At 47.3% G+C, this 18206-nt stretch overlaps 1 protein-coding gene across 1 annotated transcript in view; it reads left to right on the forward strand.

Moving 5' to 3' along the window:
- Nucleotides 1-17994, forward strand: part of LOC119971975 (transcription factor E2F8-like) — a 42289-nt gene extending 24295 nt beyond the window's left edge. Inside the window, 6 exon segments of the mRNA XM_038808372.1 lie at nucleotides 875-959; nucleotides 7685-8249; nucleotides 10289-10579; nucleotides 10755-10890; nucleotides 12115-12512; nucleotides 16808-17994. Coding sequence (XP_038664300.1) covers nucleotides 875-959; nucleotides 7685-8249; nucleotides 10289-10579; nucleotides 10755-10890; nucleotides 12115-12512; nucleotides 16808-16999 — 1667 coding nt within the window. The 3' untranslated portion in view covers nucleotides 17000-17994.
- The last annotated feature ends 212 nt before the right edge of the window (nucleotides 17995-18206 follow it).

Raw genomic sequence — 18206 nt, forward strand, 5'->3', positions numbered from 1 at the left:
ATTCCCGGCTTGGGTAACTGTGGAGTCTGTACTTTCTCCCAGTGTCTGCGTGGGTTTTCTCCAGGCACTCCGGTTTCCTCCCACAAGTCCTGAAAGACGTGCTGTTAGGTAATTTAGGGGGCTTTTCACAGTAGCTTCATTGAAGCCTACTCGTGACAATAAGTGATTTTCATTTCAATTTGGAGATTCTGAATTCTCCCTCTGTGTACCCAAACAGGCGCTGGAGTGTGGCGACTAGGGTATTTTCACAGTAACTTCATTGCAGTGTTAATGTAAGCCTACTTGTGACAATAAAGATTATTATATTATTATAATAGGTATAGCTGAGGTAGAAGATGAGCCATAATCGTATTGAATAGTGGAGCGGGCCTGAATGGCCTACTCCTCCTATTTCTTATATTCTTGCGTGTGAAATGTAACGCCGGGGGGGGGGGGGGGTGCAATTTCAAATAAGCCTACTACAGGAATACAATGCAGTTATGCTAACCAGTAGATTATGTGCAATTTTGATATCATTACCAGTAAGCTGAACACGGTCAGACTGAGGGAATCGTGAGAAAAGAAAAATACTAATTCCATGTCATTCCAGAATCACTGTGGTCAACGCAGTACATAAGGGCCACTATTAAACATGGCTGCTGGTAGCTATCTGAGCATGCTCAGAGATAACAGGCACAGCCACTACAATGGTCTGTTGGCAGCGAGGCATCTTTGGTGGTATTGTGTTCCCTTTATTTCTCCATTTTTCCTCTTCTACCCACCAAATGAAAATGACCATTTCTTCATTCTGCTTTAAAAATGCATATTAAGTATCATGCCATATTATTAAATATGTGGATTGACTAATTAGTGATTTTTTTTTTCCATTGAAAAGGTGATTCATCCAAAACTGGATTATACCCAAGTAAAATGGATCAGCTTGCTACAATCTGTAAACTTCAATTGGAAGCCCAATCTAAGTAAGTGCCAGAAATTCAACATTTGCACAGCCTTCACTAGATTCTCAAATGCTATAATATGCAGATAATTTTAGACCAAGTATTTAAAATGATTAAAATCTTTCTAAGACTTACTTGTAATCAAATTTCATTAGAATTGTGCCCATTTTAAACACACAAAAAGAAACAAAGCAAGTCCTCTGTGAATCAATACTGCTTAAAACAGTTTTCTAAACTATTTTCCAGTGGAACCCTATTTTAATGCTTGAAAATAAATGTGAACCCAGACAACAGCAACAATAAATCAGCATAGTCATATACAGTATATAATTAAGTTTGCATATCGAAGATCAACACATAATACCGCGTCAATATGAAAATCTGTTCTTGAAATGCTTGGTAAAATGTAGATGTTTACTCATGTAGGTTTCAACCTAACTCCATGGGCGGGATTCTCCGATCCAGCGGCTAAGTGTTGACGGCGTCGTAAAACTCTTCGGTTTTACGACGGCGTGAACGGGCTGCTCTCAGTAGTGATTCTGGCCGCAAGGGGCCATCACGGGCGCGGCGAGAAGCGAGGTGGGAGCGGCCCCAGACCGGCGTCAGATAGGCGCGACGTGTCAATGACGCCGGAATGCATCGCTAAAGGTGCGCGAGCCCCAAGACCCGCAAGATGGCCGCCACGCACCGTCCCGCCCCGAGGTTCCGGGACCACGACCTGGACACGCCCCTGGACGCGGTTGAGGAGAGGAGAGCGATCCTGTGCCCCAGACGTGGATACCATCACCCACGCAGCACCATCTGATGTATGTGGAGGGAGGTGGGCAATGCCGTCAGCGCCGAGGGGCACACCCCACGTACTGGCGAACGGTGCTGCAAGAAGATGCACGACCTCACGAGGGCAGGCAGGGTGAGTACACAGTGACGTGCCCCTTGCACCACCCCCACATACCACCAGCACATGTGAAAGGCGCCCCACCCCCCCAGGGGGATGGTGCAACTCCCTACCTGACGCACATGTGCTGCACCCACCCATGCCAGGGGCTTTGGCCGGGTGCCCTGTGCTGCCATTCCATCATATACCCAACATCTGCGCTGCCTGCGTCGGACCGCCTAACACGGATGTTTGTTCCTCGCCCCCAGGAGAAGACTGCCCACCACCACAGGGAGCGGGAAAGAACCGGAGGAGGTCCATTCGTACTGCACCCGCTCACCGTCCATGAGCAGAGGGAATTGGACTTCATAGGCGGAGCCAAGGACCAGGATGTTGCCGGCTGTCAGGTCGGATGCGAAACAGCAAGTGAGACCGCCCCCCGCCTGTTCTCTCCCCCGCCCCCCCCATCCTCCCCCACTGCATCCCATTCCCCGCCGGCCACCTGCCTAATGATACGTGCTGTCTTGTGTCTCACAGGACCAGCTACCGGTGTTCCCGGCCCGTCTGCCGTTGAAGGCCAACGGCCAGTGACAAGCCCAGTGGCCCCCAGGGACGCAGGCCACCGCGGGGAGGCCAAACGCCATGGAAGCCGGTCCACTGAAACGGAGACCCAGGAGACAGAGACACAGAGGACGGACACCCAGGACACCGAAAGCCAGGACACAGACACCCAGGACCCAGATGCACACGACACCAAGGACACTGACACACAAGAGGACGGACTCACCGATGGACTCGCAGAGAACGCCAACCCAGAGGACTGAGAGAATGGACAGTGACACGCAGATGGGAGCGACTCCGGGCCCATCGGGCCAGGGTTCGATGCAGGAGACCCCGGACTTTGGCTCCGGTGACAATCTTGATTTCTCGGCACTGCTATCTCCTACACCGTCCACCATCGGAGACACTACCACCTCGGTTGGTCACTTTAATGATGAGGCTCTGGGACACTGACTGGTGTATACCACACAGCCGTACCGGTACAGCAGGTGGAGGTAGGAGCAGCTCCATCGCAGCTGACATTCCGTCCCTGGTCGATACCACAGCGGGCCTCCAGGTCTGGCAGCGCCAGGTGTTGGTGGTGCCTTGGGGCTTGTCTCCGCTCACACCACCGTCCCATGGAGAGGCCATGGGGCCACTGGGCACCTCGAGGGAGGAGATGGGGCTGGGGCCTGTGCCGGTGACTCCTGGGGGGAGGTCTCGGAACACCGCAGCACATCGGACTCCCCCCCCCCCCCCCCCCCCCCCCCCCCCCGTTCCGTCCCTGGTGCATCTGGTGGGCAGCGGACAGATCAGGGTGGCACCACGCCATCCAGGACGCCTGAGGAGCAGCATGGCCCATCCAGGCCGGGCCGCCCCAGGAAACGAGTGCCGATGGGGAGCCAAGTCGCAGGGCAGGAGTCCCAGCAGTCCACCTTGACTCCTGCTGCACCGTCTTGGGAAGCTCACAGACGTAGTGGTGGGGCCCGTAAGGCCAGAAAGTTAGACACCTAGTAAGTTGGCACGGATACAGGGCACTATTAGTTATAGGGGCTAGAGCATGTGTATATATCCTTTCTAATTAAACTCACCGTTACACTAATGCAAGTTGCCTCTGTACTATGTCTGATGCCTGCAGGGTCGGGTAGGGGACTGAGTACCACTGTGGTCGAGGGGTTAAGGAACCTGAGCCCCGATTGGTGTATTGTGCGTGTCCCCCCCCCCGTCCATGCCACCACGCCCCCAGCGGTTCGACAGAGCCATGTAATGGAGTGTCCAGCCCGCATACAGGGACCACCAGATGGAGTGCGTAAATGTGCCCATGAGTCAGACAGTGTCTGACGATTTCGAGCTCGCAGTTTATCGCAGTGTGGGTTGTCATCATCCTCCATGGCATCGAGCACACCCGCTTATACAAGCAACCGTGTGAGCCCAGCCCATTGTGCCGCAGGTGGATGTGTAATGGAGGGGTGTGGTGCATGAGGTCGTGTGGGAGGTAAGGGTGGTGGGTGGTGCACCGCATGGGTGTTGTGGGAGGTGGGGGTGCGGGTTGGTGCATACAGTGGCGTCAGTGCCCGTGCTCAACGAGTCCCTACCAGCTAGTTGGTGAAATGTGCGGCGATCAACGCCTCCCATGCTCGCTTGTCTCCCGTCCATTTCCAGACCCCATGTCCAGTCGAATTCCTCCCCTCCCCATCCGGAGAGCCGCGCCCTTCCTCAGGTGCCCCCTCCTCCTCCTCCAGCACATTGCCCCTCTATTGGGCTATATTGTGGAGGACGCAGCAGACCACAACGATGCGGCCGACCACTCCGACAGGTACTGGAGGGCCCCTCCAGAGTGTCCAGGCACCTGAAGCGCATCTTTTTTTAAAAATTTAGATTACCCAATAATTTTTTCAAATTAAGGGGCAATTTAGTGTGGCCAATCCATCTACTCTGCACATTTTTGGGTTGTGGGGGTGAAACCCATGCAAACAAGGGGAGAATGTGCAAACTCCAGACGGACAGTGACCCAGAGCCGGGATCGAACCTGGGACCTCAGCGCCTTGAAGCGCATCTTCAGCAGCCCAAAGCACCTCTCTATTACACCCCTGGTTGCTGCATGGGCCTCATTGTAGCTGGTCTGTACGTCGGTCTGTGGCCTCCATATAGGCGTCATCAGCCATGACCGCAACGGGTAACCCTTGTCGCCCAGCAATCAGCTGGTTGGGGGGGGTTCCTCGAACATGGCGGGGATGAACGATTGTGCCAGGAAAATGCATCATGTACACTGCCCAGGTACCGGCGCAGACGTGCAGGTTCTTCATCTGGTGGTCACAGACCACCTGAATGTTCATGGAGTAGGTCCCCTTCCTGTTCATGAACACGTTCCTGTTCTCTGCTGGAGGCCACATGGCGACATGAACCCCATTGATCGCCCCCTGGACCATGGGTATCCTGGCCACGGCTGCGAATCCCGCTGCCCGGGCATTCTGGTGGGCATGGTCCACAGGGAAGTGGATGTTGCGGGCCGCGATGTCATACAGGGCGTCAGTCACTGCACGGGTGCACCGATGTCTGGGAGATGCTGGACAGGTCCCCGCTCGGCGACTGGAATGACCCCGTCGCGTAGAAGTTTAGGGCCACCGTAACCGTGACGGTCATCGGGATAGCATGTCCTCCCCCTGTTCCACGCGGTGCCAGGTGTGCCATCAGGTGGCAGATATGGGTGACGGTCTCCCGGCTCATTCGGAGTCTCCTCCTGCATGCCCTGTCCGGCATATCCTCAAAGGACATGCGGCGCCGGTAGACACGAGGTCTCATCGGCCGCCTCCGGTGCCATGCCACCACCTCCTCCTCCTCCATCCCCCCCCCCATCCACGTCGGTATCCTCAACCTGTCCCTTGCCCCTGTCGTTGGCCTCCTCCTCCTGCGCCTGTCGGTCGGGCGGCCCTGCAGCCTGAGCGGGTGCCACCTAGCCTCCTGCAGCCCGTCCCTCTGCTGCTGCAGAGTGTCGCTGTGTCGCCTCTCTGAACCGCCTGTGCCAAAGCTGCCACAGGGCTGCATGCAGGGCAGCGGCCCCCGCCATGGCGGCCAACATTGCTGCTGGTGCCCAAACATTATGATCTGCAGGCAGTGGGGCGGGGTAGACAACAGGTTTTACCATGGCACATGGACCCCTCCACAACCATATATGCCATGGGCTTAATGGCCGCCCTGGCTGGCTGGTTACGCCATGCTTGCGCCACACACGTGCATGCACACCCACCCCTGGCCATATCCCATGTGCCCCGACTCCTGTTGCACGACTCTCATGGTGGCGCCACTGATGGATGGCACTGCCCTCCATGGGGGCTGCCATGGGTGCGGCCCTGGACGGGAGGGGTTGCCCTCAGCCAGTGCACGGGGTCAGTGCCCATCAGCCTGGCCGCCATAATGGCAGGCACCGCCCTGCCATGGCGGCCTGTTCCCGGCCGGCGGTGCTGTCTGCCCACGCCCTCTAGATAGAACATAGAACAGTACAGCACAGAACAGGCCCTTCGGCCCTCAATGTTGTGCCGAGCCGAGCCATGATCACCCCACTCAAACGCACGTATCCACACTATACCCGTAAGCCAACAACCCCCCCCCCCCCCCTTAACCTTACTTTTATTAGGACACTACGGGCAATTTAGCATGGCCAATCCACCTAACCCGCACATCTTTGGACTGTGGGAGGAAACCGGATCACCCGGAGGAAACCCACGCACACAGGGGGAGGACGTGCAGACTCCACACAGACAGTGACCCAGCCAGGAATTGAACCTGGGACCCTGGAGCTGTGAAGCATTTATGCTAACCACCATGCTACCCTGCTGCCCCTTAAAATATTTTTTTTTGAACAAATTTAGAATACCCAATTTATTTTTTCCAATTAAGCGGCAATTTAGCGTGGTAAATTCACCTGCCCTGCACATCTTTGGGTTATGAGGGCGAAACCCACACAAACACGGGGACAATGGGTAAACTCCACACGGACAGTGACCTCGAGCCGGGATCGAACCTGGGACCTCGGCGCCGTGAGGCTGCAGCGTTAACTCACTGCGCCACCGTGCTGCCCTAAAGTAACCCCACAACCCCTCTCTTCCCCCTCCCTCCGAACCTGGAGGCCGCCATCCCCCCCCCCCCCCCCCCCCCCCAGCCACGGCTGTGACCGTCCCGCCACCCGGAGGTTCCCCACACCGACCCTCTCATGTCCTGCTTCCAGATCGGGAGCCAGCACGACTGGCTCACGGTTTTGAAAAGCAGGTTAGAACGGCGCTGGTGTGACCTGGGGTCATGCCATCAGGAATTCAGCCCACCCGGGCCGCAGAATCATCGGGGCCGCGGAGAATCGCTAAACGGACCCCCTCCGGCGATTCTCTGGGCCGCTCTGCGCCGATCACGACCGCACCGTTTGGGCCTGTTGGGAGAATCGCGAAATGGCATCGGACTGGCATCATGCGAAAAACCGGCACGAACGGGGATTCTCCCAACCGGCGCGGGCTCAGAGAATCCCGCCCCACATTCCCCAGTGTCAGAATATTCAGTGAAGCTCTCCCCCACACACACAATAATCAGCAACACCCAACATACACAGTAATTAGCCACCCCCTAAGTTCCACACACAGTAATCAGTCCTCTTTCTCCCCTGCACAATGATCAGCACCTCTGCTCTCTCCTTTGCACACACAGCAAACAATCCCTTTCCTCTCCCTTACCCTCCGACACACTCTAATCAGCTCCCACTGCTCCCTCTCACATACTGCAAACAGTCCTTATTCCACCACTAACTCCCACCCCATTTTTGGCGAGTTGCCAATACCTGAGAAGCAGAATCCTCAGCTCAAGGTAAGGAGCTTCTATAATAGGAGCGGAAACATGGTAAGGTTTGAAGCCAACACTCACTTTCCTGGTTCAGGCAGACATCCCCCCCCCCCCGCCCCCCATACGATCAGTTACTGAATTACACAGCCTGCACACAAACATCCCAAGCCAACTTAGCATTCACCACTAAAAGTGTTTTCTGAGGTAAAAGAGCGCTTTGGGTTCGCCGTCCACCCCTTACTGTTTAGCAGCAAGCATCCAGTGAGTCTGTGGGTGTACCTCCAGAATCTCCTGTCCACAGATATTATTGCCATGTTTGTGTGTGTGTGTGGGGGGGGGGGGGGGGGGGGCCTTAAAGTATAACTGGAGCAACATGTTGAATGTTACTGAAGGATAGCCTATTGCTTGGTACAAGATGAAAGGAAATAATATTTAAAATGTTGTGCAACAACCATTTTTCTTTTTAAACAGTCAGATTTTTGAAGTTTGTATTTTCGCTCCCCCTCAGCCTGAATGCCGGTGAACTCATCACGTCGCCATCAAAACCATGTTCCTCACAAGAGATGTCAAAACTTGATAACCCTCCTGGACTTGTTGAGCCAACACTGTGTTCTGGAGTTAATTCAGCAGTATTCCCTCACGTTAAATCAGCATTTCAGCCTCTCGGCGTGTTTCCTTTGGTGCATGGACAATATTCTTCTGTTTTACCAGTGATATTACCTCAAAATCACTCTAGTGGATCTTATACAATATGTTTCCAACCTCCACAGCCAAGAAACCTGACTGCACACCCCTCTGGCTTTGTGCCGTCCATATCATTTCCCACAGAAAAACAAATTGTAAGTCCGGATGATTCAAATTCAAGGAACCACTCCAATAAACGGACTGCTGAAGTGTATCCTGATGGGACGAAAACTGCGAACGACAACCAAAATAGCAAAGCAGCCAAACGTGATACACTCCCTGACCGATGCCTGAAGCAATCCTCCACACGTGACATCAGTGAAGTTTTGCATTCCAAAGCGGTGAATAAATCGGAGAGCCAGCCAACAAAGGATGTTGATTCATTAAGGGTAAAGTGAAATGATAAAAATGCATAATTGAATTTTTCAAATGACCAATTCATGGTGATTTTATTTAAATAACTGCCAAGAGTAATGGCCATCATTTTAACTGATGCCAACTTCTTTTTGTTGCAAATGGAAATTGCGAATTCCTTCCTCTAGCCCCTAAACGTGTAGTCAGCATCATGCAGGCCAACTGCGTTCCTGGCTTGATCCATGGCTTGTGGCAAGTTGCCGAGGTGGCACTGAGGCATGGAAATTAGCCACAGGCTAGATTCCTGATTCTGTGTTCCTATCCATTGAATGCTGCATGTACAATGGTTAAAGGCAATGTAGTACTTGTCCAGAATATCTTTAGGATTTTTTCTTTAAAAAGGCAGCCAATGTTCATTGTCAAAGCATATATGAAAATATTGGCTTGGGCAATATATCTGAGCTGCCAATCATGAGATCTTCCTGAACCTAAGTGTTATTTCCAACACAGACCTCCCCCAATCTCAATCCAAAAGACTACCTGCGGAATTCTCCGTTGGTGGGATCCTCCATAAGATATAGGAGCAGAATTAGACCACTTGGCCCATCGAGTCTGCTTTGCCAAACATGGCTGATATTTTTCTCATCCCCATTCTCCTGGCTTCTTCCCATAACCCTTGATCCCCTTATTAATCAAGAACCTATCTATTTCTGTCTTAAAGACACTCCGTGGCAAAGAGTTCCACAGATTCACCACCCTCTGGCTGAAGAAATGTCTCCTCATCTCTGTTTTAAAGGATCATCTGAGATTGTGTCCTCTGCTTCTAGTTTTTCCTACAACTGGAAACATCCTCTCCACGTCCACTCTATCCAGGGCTCACAGTATCCTGTAAGTTTCAATAAGACCCCCCCCTCATCCTTCTAAACTCCAATGAGTACAGACCCAGAGTCCTCAAACGTTCCTCATACGACACACTCTTCATTCCAGGGATCATTCTTGTGAACCTCCTCTGGATCTTTTCCAAAGCCAGCACATCCTTCCTTAGATATGGGACCCAAAACTGATCACAATACTCCAAATGGGTTTTGACCAGATCCTTATACAGCCTCAGAAGTACATCTCTGGTCGTTTATTCTAGCCCTCTCGACATGAATGTTAACATTGCATTTGTCTTCCCAACTGCCGACTGAACCTACCCGTTAGAATCTTGAACAAGGACTCTGATTTCCTAAGCATTCCCCATTTAGAAAATAGTCTATGCCTCCATTCCTCCTTCCAAAGTGGATAAACTCACACTTTTCCACATTGTACTCCATCTGCCACTTCTTTGCCCACTCTCCTAGCCTGTCCAAGTCCTTCTGCAGCCCGCCCGCTTCCCTAATACTACCTGTCCCTCTACAGATCTTTGTATCATCTGCAAATTTAGCAACAGTGCCTTCAGTTCTTTCTTCCAGATCATTAATGTATATTGTGAAAAGTTGTGGTCCCAGCACAGACCCCTCAGGCACGCACTAGTCACCGGTAGCCATCCTACCGGCAGCGCACCCACATCTGCGTGTTTCCCGATGGTGTGGGGTGGCCCACAATTGGAAACCCCATTGGCCTGCTGCGGGAACAGAGAATCCGCTACTGGTGGGGACGCACCACGCTGGAAAACAGGGCAGGCGGGATGGAGAAATTATTTAGTAGGTTTATTAACAATTTGACAGAACTTGCAAACCATTTTATACCTTTGAAGCCTAATAGTTTTAAAAGTAATTTGAATCACATGCTAATCGATTCCATTTTAATGAGTGAGGTGTTGTAAGATTTCTTTAATTACCAGTGGTGGGTTATTTCATGCTGCAGGGCCTTGTAAAGTAGATGTGTCAACCAAGTATTATGCTTTTAAAATTCTGGTAAAGTGAGTATTGAAAATAGATTTTGATGTCCAAATTAATGCAGTTGTGCTATAATCGTTTCCCAATGGTGTCTGCCAATTGAACTTGCACACATGTTATGTCTTGGATTTATGCTAACTACTAAATATCGAATGTAAAACAGAGCAGAAATATTCCCTTCATTTTCTTTCAAGGGTCCATCGCCAAATGAAGATGAGCTTTTTGAGATTCATCAAGCAAGGCTAAAGGCCCGCAGAAGTTTGCTAACTAACCGGGCTTCCCCGCGGGCGTTGCATCTTGACCCAGAGTTCCTCAGTGCCCCAGAAGATAAGAGTCTCGGCTCTGAAAAACTAGAGCACAGTGTTGAATGTTTCCTTGAAAATGAAGAAAAGTGTGGAATTATTTTGTCAGAAGGAAAAGCCACCACGGTAAAAGCTGTTCCCGTGGCAATTGCATTTCCTGCCCATCTTCACTCTGTGTCTGAGGTGAGATCTTGACTTTGTGAATTGATAGATGGAATTAGCAAAATGCACTCTGAGCCCACAAACTGAAATTGTTCTTCTGCTGTAAATAGTTTTCGCTTTGTTGAGGTTTTGCAAGTACATGATTTCTATTTTTTTTATCCTGATTGTCCCCGTTTATTTCTTTATTTTGCTCCAGACTGTACTGCCATCTGGATACCTCATCCCGTTACCACAGCAGGCACCTTTCAATAATTTAAGCAGTGGGTCTCCCGAAATGAAAAATAAATGTGTGTCCTCACCAGAGCACCAACTTTACCATTCACCATTATCAGGTTTGTGATTAAAGCTCCATGTTCAAGCAATTCAATCTCTGTAATGCTTGTAATAACTTTTTTGCATTTGAAGAGGTCAACGATGAATAATTCTTGGCACAGCAATTCTGCTGGACAAACAAAACAGTCTTTATAACTGTTACATGAAACCGTGGAAAAGCACAGGTTGCTATTCTGCACCAACTTTCTGTTAATTTGCCAGAATACCTGCTGAAGCAGTGTTTTGTTAATGTCAAAATTCAATTAAATTCCCTCAGTAGAAAGGGTAGCCTTCGGTCTCAGTCCAGATTTCTGTATTCCCCCCCCCCCCCTCCCCTCCCCTCTCCCCCCAATGGAATTGTCAGTTGTGGGGTGGAAAATTTGATGGACCAGCCAAAGGGATCATTGACTTCAGAGAATTCCTCGGGTTGGAAAATCCTGCCTTTTGAGCATGTGTTTTACTCCTCTTCACACAACCTTTCTCCTCTCCTGCAAAGCTGTTTTGTGGCTATTCTGCGATCCAAAGACTCAAATGCACCCAGTAGGATTTCCACAGTAAGCTAAATTGTACAGATTGGATTGGATTTGTTTATTGTCACGTGTACCGAGGTACAGTGAAAAGTATTTTTCTGCAAACAGCTCAAACAGATTATTAAGTACATGAAAAGAAAATACATAATAGGCATCGGGTGAAGTATACAGGGATGTAGTGTTAATGAGGTTGGTCCATAAGAGGGTCGTTTAGGAGTCTGGGAACAGGGGGGAAGAAGCTGTTTTTGAGTCTGCTCATGCGTGTTCTCAGACTTTTGTATCTCCTGCCCGATGGAAGAAGTTGGCAGAGTAAGCCGGGTGGGAGGGGCCTTTGATTATGCTGCCTGCTTTCCCCAGGCAGCGGGAGGTGTAGACAGAGTCAACGGACGGGAGGCAGGTTCATGTGATGGACTGGGCTGTGTTCACGACTCTCTGAAGTTTCTTACGGTCTTGGGCCGAGCAGTTGTCATACCAAGCTGTGATGCAGCCAGTAGGATATTTTCTAGAATAGGCATGATTTCAATGATATGTAATTCCTTTGGGAATAAATTGAACTTTTCATTGAGGGGAATATTGTATTTCTAGTGGTCATGCTTGTTCACATTTTATCTGGTTAAAGTCCTACGTACATGTACTATATAATGTTTATTTAACAACAGTCCAAAAATATGTTGCTTTGCCATTGAGTTATTAATGTATTTCCTCTCCTTGTAGGTGTTGCACCAATGACTGCTACAGACTACTCTCCAGCTAATTTCTCTGCCACTCATATAACCCCTCTGAAATTGCCTTATCCAATGATTGCTGCTCCTTCTGTAGCCTCTCTGAGCCAAGCCAGCATATCATCCTTCACTTCTTCAGGTCATCACTTTCCTATTCACAGTCCCAGCCCAGGGATTCTGAATTTCACACTGCAGAATCTTGGTTTGATCAACCCCGGAGTGCACTTTTCAGTGAGTCAAGGGCCTACAATGGCAAGTGCTTCTCCAGAACAAGCTAGTCCTCTCACAGGAAACATAAATCTACAACAAGGGAAGATGATCTTTGTTAAGCCAGTGTCTCCTCACCACCAGCTGACTGGACAACCTGTAGCATTGATTAGTATACAACAGGTGAGCTAAGTCTCAAACACACTAAACTGCATTGAACGTCAAATACTTCTCTAAAATGCTTTGTTCAACCACTTATAAGCAATGCACTATTAGCATCTTTTTAAAAATAAATTTAGAGTACCCAATTCATTTTTCCCAATTAAGGGGCAATTTAGCGTGCCCAATCCAACTACTCTGCACATCTTTGGGTTGTGGGGACGAAACCGACACAAACGCAGGGAGAATGTGCAAACTCCAGACGGACAGTGACCCAGAGCCGGGATCGAACCTGGGACCTCGGCACCGTGAGGCAGCAGTGCTAACCACTGTGCCACCGTGCTGCCCTTACTATTAGTACCTTACAGGAATCCACACATTGTACAGATAACTAAAGCTAAAGTCGACATAGTGCCAGGTGACCATAGGCTGCTTTTCCCATTGAGGGAGAGAGCTGACCGGTGGTGATTTAACCTGAGGATCACCACACCTCAGGCGAGGGGCAAGATTGAGAAGGTGGGCCTTCATGAATAACCCCAAACCGTATTTAGTTTGATACCTGATCTGTGCTGATATATTCCTCAACTGAGATTGTAGGGAAGATAGTAATACTTCCTGTGTGGGATGCAGATTCCTCCAGCTCGCCTTGCTAGAAAGGATATGTTTAAATACAGATTTTTCTCTACTTTCCCATTTTAAATTTTTGTTCCTTCCTCCTTGTTGAAATTTACTGTTACTTGCCAAGTGTCAGCCTTTGCTCAGTTGGTAGCACACTTGCCTCTGAATTAAACTTGTCTGGATTCAAATCCTATCCAGGGCTTGAATACAAAAATCGAGGCTGACATTCCAGGGCAGAATTGAGGAAACGTTGGATGAGACGTTAAACCAGGGCCCCATCTGATTGCTCTGCTGTGTAAAAGATCGCATGGCTCTATTTTGATGAATAGCAGTGGCATTATCGCTGCTGTCCTGGCCAATATTAATCAGCATCACACAAAAAAACCAGATTAACTGGTCATTATCACATTGCTGTTTGTGGGAATTTGCTGAGTGCAAATTAGCTGCCACGTCCCTATAGCCCTTAGTGTCCAAAATAAGGTTAGATGGGGTTATTGGGATACGGGGATAGGGTGGAAGTGAGTGGGTCGGTGCAGACCTGATGGGCCGAATGGCCTCCTTCTGCTCTGTAAGTTCTATGTTCTATCACAACACTTCAAAAAGTACTTCAATGGCTGCTTTGAGACACCCAGTAGTCGTGAAAAGCACAATATAAATGCAAATGTTTTTCTTTTCACATGAGCAATGGCTACTTGCTGCCACAAAACTACATCCTCAGTTACCCAGGAAGTGACTAGCATAGCAACCAAGTCAATCAATCAACGTCTTTAGCTCTTTTTCCATCTGTAGACTGACATGCTTTAATTTACATTCTCAGCTGAAATCACAGAGATCAATGATCCAGGCTGTTCTGCAGTTCAGTGCCATATTGATGAGTGGATTTGCCTATGAATTCATCGTGGAGGATGGACAATCAGATTCCAATTAATATAGATCAATAATGAAAATTCAGTCTAGTGTTGTGGGCCAGGGTTTAGAGAACCCCAAAGTGTATCATGGAGGTCATCTGACCCACAACTTTTAATGGATAGTGGTATGGGGCGCACATGGCCCACTCTACAGGTGTGGTACAGCCAAAATGGAAAAATATTTTTTAAAGCAAAACTATGTTTATTCTATGAACTCAAGTTAAGCTTTTAAAAAATACAGTGAACATCTTAGCAACCATTAATTCAAATACAACCCCCAAGGAATGCAATACTAAGTAATCCTTTAAGCTTTCCTTTTAACATCCATAAGACTTAAAACACCTTTTACCAGAAGCACATCAGGTTAAAGTCATTACTGTTATTGGTTTTAAATCATCAGGATCGATTTACAGTCTTTAGATTAGAGAGAGAGAGTCATACATCATCTGGCTGTGACTGCAGCTACCCAGCTCTGAAAATGAAACTAAAAACACACCATGCAGCAAACAGCCTAAAACGAAAATAAAAATCTGACAGACATCCCAGCTCCACACACTCTCTGACATCACTGCAGTAATAAACACCCATTTCTTAAAGGTACTCTCACTACAGATATTTATATACACACCCATCAATAAACACCCATTTCTAAAAGGTACTCTCACATGACACTAGTTTGAATTGTGCTGGTCTTGAAGCAAACCAGAGCATCATCCTTTTGTTTTAAAGAAAGCACTTGTGATGCAAAGAAAGCAGGCTTCTGATCAACATCAGAAATGCCATTTACGCAGAGCCTGTGGAGTTTCAGCAGAAGTTACAGGGGTTAGAATTTAATGAGGTCCCAAGGAAATTTCATGGGATTATATTTTGCTTGAAGCAACAACTTAGTTCAGCATGTAGCTGTATTTCAGCTTGTTCATCTAATTAAGTTTTTTTGAAGTTTAAAAAAAATAAATTTAGAGTACCCAATTAATTTTTCCAATTAAGGGGCAATTTAGTGTGGCCGATCCACCTAACCTGCACATCGTTTGGGTTGTGGGGGCGAAACCCACGCAAACACAGGGAGAATGTGCAAACTCCACAGGGACAGTGACCCAGAGCCGGGATCGAACCTGGGACCTCGGCGCCATGAGGCTGCATTGCGAACCACTGTGCCACCGTGCTGCCCAATTTTTTTGAAGTTATGATAGAGGTTGATGGAGAAAATTAATCCACACATGGAGAGACCATAATTAGGAGCCAAAAATACAAGAGAGGCACTAATAATTCAAAGAAGGAATTAAAGAGAAAATTATTTACCCAAAAGGGATAGTTGAGGTGAATGGCATTATTCCCGTTAAAGATAACACAGGAGAAAATAATCAAGATTATGTTACAGTTTGAGGAAGTAGGGTGGGAGGAGGCTTGTGTTGTGCATGGACCTGTTGGGCCAAACGGGCTGTTTCTGTGCTGCACGCCGGAATTCTCGGACAGGCAGTGGATATTCTCTGATCCTGCCGGAGGCGCACACCCCCCCCCCCCAGCCCCCCCCCCCCCGGCGCCGCAAGGTTCCCAGCGGCACGGGGTGGCTTGCATGACAGTGACTGGAACTGAGAATCCCGGCGCACTGCCTCCCGCCGCCAAGAAACACGCGACTGGGAGGCCGGAGAATCCCGCCCAGAATTTCTTTGTAATTGTTATATCTGCAGTAAATCACAACTTCCCTTTTCCGTTCATAACTTTACATTAAGTACATAAGCACCCCGACCATAAACTAACTAGAAATGTTGGTGTTAATGGATGTAGAAGAATTACTCTTGTACCATACAGTAATCTTACTCATTTGAGTTTTATTTAATTCATTCATATTGTATTGAGGTTCCTCCACCCCACTTACCTTGCCAACATCTGAAGCTGACAAAATGGAAAATTGGAGATTAACAATGTAATAGTTCAGCACATCAGCTCTCCATGGTCTGGTAGGGTAGTGGTGTTTCTGATTTTTTTTTTGTCAGTGGGGTTGCCATGGCAGGAATAGTACAAAAAAACAACATTTTCACAGTTCAGAAAAAACTCATCATTCAAGATGAGCAATTAAACAATATATAATTTGTATTTAGCAATCTAAACAAAATAATTAAGAGATAGGAAATCTTCAAGATAATCTGGATTAAGTATCTGGAGCAACGCAAAGTTTTATGCTGCTTCTAATGAAGTGCGTTCAATATTTATTAATTGTGTCCTTGAAAGGATTTTATAGGGCAGCACGGTGGCGCAGTGGTTAGCACTGCTGCCTCACAGCGCCGAGGACCCGGGTTCAATGCTGGTCCCAGGTCACTATCCATGTGGAGGTTGCACATTCTCTGCGTGGGTCTCACCTCCACAACTCAAAAAAAATGTGTAGGCTTGGTGGATTGGCCACGCTAAATTGCCCCTTAATTGGGGAAAAAAAGAATTGGGTACTCTAATATTTGGGAAAAGAAGGATACCATTACTTGTAGAAATAAATGAAGGGATGTGTATCTTTCTCAATGATATAAAGGCATTTGAAATCTGTAAGCTTCATAAAATTCTAATGTATATTCTTGAGCGCAATACAATATCTATTTTGTTAAGCACTTTTTGAAAAATTAAGAGAAGCTGACACACTTTTGTTAATACATATTGGCTGAACATGAAACCGATTCCATTACTGTGCTGTCAAAAAGTTGCAATGAGGAGCAGTTCTAGCGGCAGTGGTAAAGCATGTCCTTCAACAAGTCATAAAGTTTCATTGCTTTTAAATGGTTAATGATGATCTCTTACATATTACAGCATAGTGTGCCAGCTACACCCGAGGGTGCTCAGTCGATCAACAGGGAGAGTTTTTTCCGTACTCCAGGAGGTCCAACATCAGCTTCCATCCTGTCATCGGTAACGGCTGTTGTCAACAATAGCAAAAGCCCTCCAGGAAATGTGCACCTTCCTCAAAGAAAGTTGGAGGTCTGCACTGAAGAGTTTCAATGACTTTGGCACAGGTGGTAAATCCAAAGTGGTCTGTAAGGTTTTTAATGTATTGCTAGGTTATGAACAAATCTCGGGGTACATTGTAAATATATAACGCATAATTTGCGTTTAATTCTTATGATTTTTTTATGTTATCTGGCAGCGCATATTGCTCTAAGAGATTCTTTTGAAGAGAAGTTTACATTGTACCAATGTGACTGTTAACATAGCCATAATTAACAAAACTGTGACCTTCTGCCTTAGCAGAATTTAAAATTCTAAATTACAAACTACAAGGAATATTTACTTTGCACATTATACAGATGAAACAGTAGGATGAATACCATCCTACCTCAAGTTGGTTTACCGTTGTATGTATGTAAGTGGTACAACCATTGTACACATCAGCTGCAAACTAACATTGGATGACATTCACTGGGAAATGATATTCTCAGTACGGATGCAGACATTCTATAAAGTGACCCCTTCTCCATTTAAAGAGAACAATATCACATTCGGTGGCCAGTGTTACTGAACTAAATTGATCAGTACAAAATTAAGATGTCACACAACATCTGATATTGCAGTTGGAAAATCACAGGAACATTGTATGTTTGCATTTGAGAATGTGCATAGTACCAGGATAATCCATTGGGAAAATACACAGAAGTACTGTAGCTTGTACATATTGTGGTGTATTTATATATTACATTAAAGCATTAACTTTGAATGGAATTCAATTTCAAATTGATATACTTATCCAATTTTAGATTCACTGTCTCACTTAAAACCAGTCTGAATAGCAATCTGAACAGATACTGTAAACTAGATAGTCATAGGTTATTCATGATTTCTGGACTCTATAAGCAATTAAAACTTAAACATGGAAATCCAAGTAGATAGCAAGTGATCTTTGTGTTAGTCCAATCAAGTTTCCGTCTAACTATTTGAATTTATTTATATTGTCATGAGTTTCTGTACTGTGACTGGAATAAATCTGTACAGTTTAATTTCTAGATACTGAAGTGCTTCTAATCAGTTGACTGATTATTAAGAGTTGAAAGGATGCAGTGTGTATGTGTGTGAGTTTTTATTTTCAAGCATTGCACTGCAGCAAATAGTAGACCCTCTGCTTATTTTCCTAGAAAGCTGTAAGCTAACGGCAGTCCACTCTCACTCTGGTAAACAATCTCAACAAATGACATTAACTCTTGTCTGCTGCATTGAA

The sequence above is a fragment of the Scyliorhinus canicula genome, chromosome 9 (assembly GCF_902713615.1).
Source record: "Scyliorhinus canicula chromosome 9, sScyCan1.1, whole genome shotgun sequence".
NCBI lineage: Eukaryota > Metazoa > Chordata > Chondrichthyes > Carcharhiniformes > Scyliorhinidae > Scyliorhinus > Scyliorhinus canicula.